Source organism: Sinohyriopsis cumingii, unplaced genomic scaffold (genome assembly GCF_028554795.1).
Source record: "Sinohyriopsis cumingii isolate HCF-2022 unplaced genomic scaffold, ASM2855479v2 utg000913l, whole genome shotgun sequence".
NCBI classification, from domain to species: domain Eukaryota; kingdom Metazoa; phylum Mollusca; class Bivalvia; order Unionida; family Unionidae; genus Sinohyriopsis; species Sinohyriopsis cumingii.
The window spans coordinates 2,628,462-2,635,733 of record NW_028315943.1 but is presented as its reverse complement, the minus strand read 5'-3'; the positions used below and the strand labels follow the sequence as shown (position 1 = coordinate 2,635,733).

General features: G+C 34.5%; 1 protein-coding gene across 2 annotated transcripts in view; it reads left to right on the top strand.

Annotated features, from left to right (window-relative positions):
• The first annotated feature begins 3,463 nt into the window (after window positions 1–3,463).
• LOC149773041 (uncharacterized) overlaps window positions 3,464–7,272 on the top strand; it is a 31,080-nt gene continuing 27,271 nt past the window's right edge. For both annotated transcript variants that reach the window (XM_089946856.1, XM_089946855.1), the window contains exons 1-2: window positions 3,464–4,345; window positions 4,865–4,986. In XM_089946856.1, the coding sequence (XP_089802982.1) occupies window positions 4,968–4,986 (19 nt within the window). In that variant the 5' untranslated portion in view covers window positions 3,464–4,345; window positions 4,865–4,967. The remainder of the gene's footprint in view (window positions 4,346–4,864; window positions 4,987–7,272) is intronic.

Genomic DNA, 7,272 nt, shown 5'->3' with positions numbered 1-7,272 from the left:
GAAACAACCCAGATATACAAGCAGGGGCGTATTAACCATTAAGCAGACTAAGCACGTGCATAGGACACCAGGGCCAAAGGGGGCACCACAAAGTTGAGAAAAGGGTGAAAAGAAAGAAAGAAAAAAGAATGAAGATTTGTAAAAAAAACTGATACAACTAGTGCAAATTGATCATGATGTTCTGTTTCTTGATCATGGTACACCCTAGGGTTATCTTCTCAGGTGTACGTGGAAAAGAGGGGGGCACCAAGATTTGTCAGTGCTTAGGGCACCAGTGAGCCTTAATCCGCCCCTGATTATACAAGGCATACAAATACCAAACCTAAAAAAGAATTAAAAAATGCTCTAACGTGCATATGATTGCAACATCTTTATAAGAGAGGGGAAATGCTATAAGCGTCGGGTTCCAAAATAAACCACAACAAGCACGAAATCTTAAAAATAGTTAACTGGAGGGGCAACCACCCTGGATTATCGCCTCCCCCCCACACACACACACTTACTGAGAGACACTGTAAAGGCTCTAGGGGTTTACTTTGGTAATAAAAAAAGAAGCTGTAGAAAATTATGAACATATTATCAATAAAATAAGAGAAAATGTGAAAATCTGGCCATGGCGCCATTACCTATCATGGAGCGGGCCCAAGTGGCCAAGACTTATTTATACTCAAATATTAACTACATAATTAAATCCATAGATATGGATAATACAATTTTAAACAAAACAGACAACGAAATAATAGATTATATATGGAATCATAAAATGCATCATGTAAAAAAAGAGACATTATATAGGGCCAAAAGTAGAGGGGGCTTGGGGTTGCCGAGCCCTCTACTACTATAATTAACTAACATAATCAATAGATTAAAAAAAAAAATGCACTCAGACCCGGCTACAGCGTGAGAAGCACCGTACATCTACTGGTTCGGCTTCACCTTGAGAAACCGACCAGAGATATACAAAAATAACAAATTAATATAAAAAAATCGAAGTGCCACGCAAACATGTGAGAACTAATTTTAAAATATAGAGACAAAACAGATTTATGCAAAATTTAATAAGTAAAAGTCACGCTTGGATTAGGGAGGAGGTAACCAAAAATATAAAATGTAGAGTAGAGCAGGACAACTGAGGGGGTAAATTGGACAAAAAATTGGAAAAATTGGGGAAAATAAGATCTGTCAAAACACAAAGTATAATTTTTAAATACCTGCACAACACCTGGCTAACAGGCGAAGAAACAATCAAACATCGTATGCTGAGGATAATGCCGAAATGCCCTTTATGTAAAACAGCGAACTTCACCAAACTACATACGATTGTCCAATGTGATAAAACTAAACATAATAGGATAAAGTTAATAATGAAAATTTGCAAAAAATATAAGTATAACAAAAATAACATTTTATTCATAGATTTAGACTACGAAAACAAAATCGTTCTAAAATGTATAGACTATATAGTAACTACGATGATATCCTGTGGACAGGTGATAAAGATTTTTAAATAAGATACGTGGTAAAAATAAGAATATTAACCACAACAAGAACTCAGTACGTCTTACGACGAATAGATACTTACCGTCAGGTTGATATAACGCAATTGATGTTGGAATTGGGGGAGAGAGGGGGAGGGAGGAATAGGTATTACAGACCGAAGGGTCGCGTAGCGCAATTGCGAGCTGATGCCATACCCATACCCCCTCCTCGCACCCCACAACAGCCATATTTCAAAGAAAATTTCAAATTCTATTTCAAATATTTCAAAGAAACCCATATAACTTTTTTTTTTAAAAGAGAAAAGGGAAGAAAGGAAGAAAGAAAAAATAAAAGAATTTTGTAATTTAATTTTTTTTCTTCTTTCTCTGAAAGAAAATTCTAAAGACATATATAGGAAGGCATACAGGGAAAATATAAGGGGGAAGTAAATGGCGATGACATCATGGGGCTAAGTCACAGGGCTCAGTGAAGTGCACAGGCCCATCATGAGTCTTTGAAAACACCCAATGTAGAACATAAACAGACAAAACAAAGACACAAATACATACTGTATAACACTTAGTTTAAAACCCTACTAACTTCTCCCGCACTGCACGGTTGACCACTATATAATAATGTGGTCTCATAAATACGTTTGGATCTTTCAATAAAGCATAATCAGATAAACTAAATAAAGGAGGCCTAACGCGACCCAGGAAAAACACATAGAGAATAAAGAAGCGTGAACCTTGGATCGAGCGTAACCTACCTATCAACATCTTTAAAGACTATTATGAGGAACGACACATATTATCACTCGAATAATAAAATAGGAAATTATTTTTTTTAAACAAAATCTAAATAGTACACCATTCCATCGTCAAAATTAGAAAACCATAAAACAAATTAAAAGATACAATATAACATCATAAAGGAAGAAATACAACTGGGAAAGATATTTGATCTATACTTGCTGTCTCAAACATAAAGAAAATATAGCATACACACAATATAACACCATTACATATAGCAATCACTGAGACCTAGGCGACATATAGCAAAGGTTACAAAACATTTCAAGGGAAGGAACTTCGAGCAAGGTGAGGGAAACCAGACTCGGACGAACAACCCTTTAGATAACACTATGGAAACATAAATACCCCATCAAAAATTCTAAAAACTAAATTTTTTATATAAAAATTTGTTTTAATAAAACGTAGAACACATCTGAGGGGGAAATACACAAATATAAAATACTTTTTATTTTTTTTTGGAAATGGGGGCATCTGTCCGTTGCCCCCACCCCACTCCCAAAAAAGTGTGTGTGTGTGTGTGTGTGTGTGTGTGTTATTATACCCATTACATTACTTGCAAAATATATATGGTGCTGACATTTTCGGCAAGAGGGAGACCTACCGATATTCTGCATATAATTATTTTAATGTTTTTCAGAGCGAGAGTATTGGGGCCTGATCTGTTCAATATATTTCTCAACTGATACAGCAGGTATAATCAGAGGCGTAGCTGGAGGGGGGGGGGGGAGTACATATGTCCCCGGGCGCCAAGGTACAGGGGCGCCAAAATGAGGCTTACAACGTTACATTATAATAAGTAAACAAGGGTAATATTCAAAAATGTGATTAAACGGGGAGGGGGCTGGGGCGCCAATTTTATAGTTCGTCCCCGGGCGCAAAATATCATAGCTACGCCTCTGGGTATAATAGAGACCCCCCCCCCCCCGAGTTTGCCACAGAGCGCTCGTGTAATATACGGTTTAATACAAAATACATGACTGTGGGCAGGAATATACAAATTTTGGTCGATATACATGATCGTTGGTATCTATTCAAACGAGGGCCATGAAATACATTAGCAAATTCCTACAGTATTTTAAGGCAGGCGATTACGAATTATTTAAACCACGTTTTTCATCTGTCACAGATTTTATAATCATTTTGAAGTAGCTGCTTTATCTCGAGGAAAACGAGCGGTAAGTGTTATACAAAACAAAATCTTAATAGCAATTTGATCACTTTTGCGTCATTTGACAGTAAGAATAGTAATAAATAGAGGATAATTTCTTTTCCTACGTTAGGCCTAATACCTGGTATGTTTTTTAGTGTGGTACACACACAAAAAACAACCCCAAAACAATACTAACAACATTTTAAAAAACCCACAAAAACGAGTGCCGTGCCGAAGCCACGGGCTAAAATGCTTTATTATCATTTTTTTTAATTTATAGCATCAATCACAAATTGAAATATATACAGTATTAGCGTTGGAAAAGAAAGTTTTCTTTTTGTTATATTTTTTTTTCTCACCCTAGCGAAACACTTTCTGCAAATGACCTTAATAAAGAAAAATAATAAATTAACCTAAACCACTTTGAATGTCGACCGTATCTTTTATTTACACGGCATCATGCGCGGAAGAAAATACCAACTGAACCGGGATTTCAGACAGCAGATGAATTGAAGTTGATTCATTGAACATCATTAGCAATTGTACAATCAAACAGATGCAACAATGAAAAGTGGAACTATGAAAAATCGAGAATGTTAGATTTGCGAAGGATTTATTCCGAATCATTGTCTGCTAATAGAGAATTCATGTCAGTTGCTGTGTCGGCGATGCCCACACAGCGCGCCGTCCAAATGTGAAGTTGCGTTTTGCTGACAGACATAACACTGTGCCATAATTTATCTGATGACATGTAAAGAAGCTGCTTAAATTATAGTATTTAAAAGTTTCTTCATTTTGTAAGAGCTCAAGAAATTAATTCTGGTTTGAAAGACAAGATGACGGTAAAACTCAGAAGACGTAGCTGTACAGTACCGTTGGTGTTGGATACATCATAATAAAGGTAACTGCGTTAACTTCGCTTTTTGTTTGGTAATTTGTTGGATATTATCTTTTGCTGATCTTCTTTGAGCTTGGAGTAAATTTTACATTCTGAACATTTTTATTTGCACTTATCTGCTTAATATGTATTGCTCGGATATCATATAGAATATGAAGTCAGTATAATGGTACTATATTTTACATATTTGAATGATAAAAGACTGGTAAATGATATAATGATAAACTACAAAATAAATAATTTGCCCATTATCCCAAATATGTTAATTAAAACAAACATTGAATGTAAATTCAGATATAATGAGCAGTTGTAAGAAGTAAGAAATAACATTTTATCCATTGAACCTGTTATGTGTTATCATCATCAGTTTTAAAATAAACACATGGAGATAAGTTTGCTTAAATTCTAAAATTAACACACACACATACACACACACACACACACACACATATGGTATTTTAATCTAATACAGAAATGGTGACATTGATATATGCAGACCAATAGTTTTTTTTTCTTCTACAGATATAAATTAAAAAGCCTAATTCTGAGAGTTTCACCTACAACATTCATGATGGGAAAGGGCCACTAATTAAGAGCTGACATATGTGGAAGAAAAATACCATCCATGTTGAAAAGGGCCAGAGGTAATGTGAGAAAACATAATTTGTCAATCTTATTTAACATTATTGTTGATATTTTATCTCAACTGGTCAAAAGGCTAAGTGGGTTTATGTAATGGTCCAGAGTGTGTTATTTATTTCACATCCCCTTCTGTCTTTCAACAGTAAGAAATTAGCTACTTTGGAGTCCATAGTTCTGATCAATTTGTTTATATAAAACTTGGTTTTGGGCTTGAATCAACATCTTGGATAAATCTAATAATGAGCAAAATCCAAGTATATACATGTGATCATGTATAAGATTAGTTGAGTTTTTTAACCAGCCTAAAAGCCATACTTCCACAATATAGGCTAAAATCATTAAGTTGTCCTTGAAGTTTGATGAGTGTTAACCATTAATAATAATAAGGTGATCTTTCATCTGAGTATGTTACCACCGCATGCAATATTTATACATGTAGTGCAGTTTTTACTAAACTTAGAATACATGCTTATATAAATGAGATCTAGATTGAAAAAGTGAAGATGCATACAAATACATGAGGTTATAACCACTACTGCTGATTCAAGTTTGATCATGCTTGGCCATTGGGCTTATATAGTCAAGTTTCACAATGATGCTTATTATGAGTGTGATAAAGGTATGGTAGTGAAGTGACCTTGCATCTGATTGGCAGAGTTTCTTATGATTTGCACAACAGTGTTTATGATCCAATTTAGATCTGACTTTAATTATTTGCTTGTATGTCTGAGGCTATAAGCAAAATCTATGCATATAATGTGGTGGTTCTACATCTCACTAGCCATTCTTGCTACTGCTCTTAAAACTATTTCTCATTAATTTTATCAGACTTGGTGAATAGATTTATCTCATCAAGATATAGCAAAAGAGCAATTTTGTAAAAAAAAATATTCATTCATATTAAACTCAAATTCTGCATCTGATTGGTTGACCTTGCAAATACTATAAGGGCTCTATTTCTGACAAAAAGATTATTTTGATCTAATGTAGCAGAAATGCTTATATGATCAAAACATTGAACATATTTGATGACAAATAAGAAATAGTTTTTCATGCAAATTTGATAAACATTGATAAATCGGTTCATATCATTAAAAGCTTGGAAGAGTTTGATTACATGCGAGACCATCACATATTAATCATTCTTTATTTAGAGAATTATTTTTGTCAGGATTTAGTAAAATATGTAAAAATCAATATGGACTGGTTTTGTTATGTACAGCAACACTAGTTGTTTACTGAGTACTGAGGGAATTGGAGTAAGGCAAGGGTACATTGCAGTAGGTAACCTGGTTGACATGATAACAGGATTTTAACACAAACATTTTTATCAGGAGTCTAGCATACTAACCATTGATTCACTGCAGATCCTGCCCCCATTAGTTACCTTTTAATACATAAAGCATTTGGGTTTTTTATGTCACAAATCCCATAGGGATTAAAATTAACATCATAGGTCTCACTGGATAGTTTCGTATTTTGACATCCCTCTAATTTTTAAGGTAGAAGGCATGAACCTAATTATCACAAGCCTAGCATTTATAAATTTACACATAAGCTAAATGTATAATGTGGTTCAGATTCACTTTGAGTTAGGCATGGAAATAGGTTGGCTTGTTGGTGACTGCCTGTCACAGTTAGATGAGCATTGGAGATCATATGCGTAACTTAGTCTGCAAATGAGCTGCCGACTTTTATTTGTGTCTGCTACAGAGGTAAATATAAAAAAATCTTGATGGTAGAGGGGTGATGAAAAGTATGCTAATTTGTTATAGTACTAGTGAACTTTATTCATTCATAAGGCACATACTGATTCTTTTAGTTGCCTTGTCACAGAAAAATATTGAAAATAGCTATTTCTAGTAAAAAATGAATGTAAAATGTACCTGCATCCTTTGACCCTACCAGAACCAAACTAAAAGCTCAAATTTGTGCAGCTGCTTTTGCTCATCACAAACATAATTGGGAGTATAACTGCTAACCCTACCCTCTAGCACACATTTAAGATCTTTAGAGTTTTTAAATACAGCCTTCTAATTATACAAGTTTCATTACATTGGTCAATAATTAGTCACATGTGATGACACTTGTAACTAATCAAACCACAGCAACTGAGAGCAGACTAAGCACTGATATTTATATGGTACAGTGGCAATATACAGTCTGTCTGCCGCAACACATGAAACAAACTGGACAAATCTGAAAGCCTTGAATTTGACTTTATTTATCTGTATGGTAGAACAGAACCTGAGTTGAAAAGCTTTTAAAGAAAGACCTTGATATCAAAC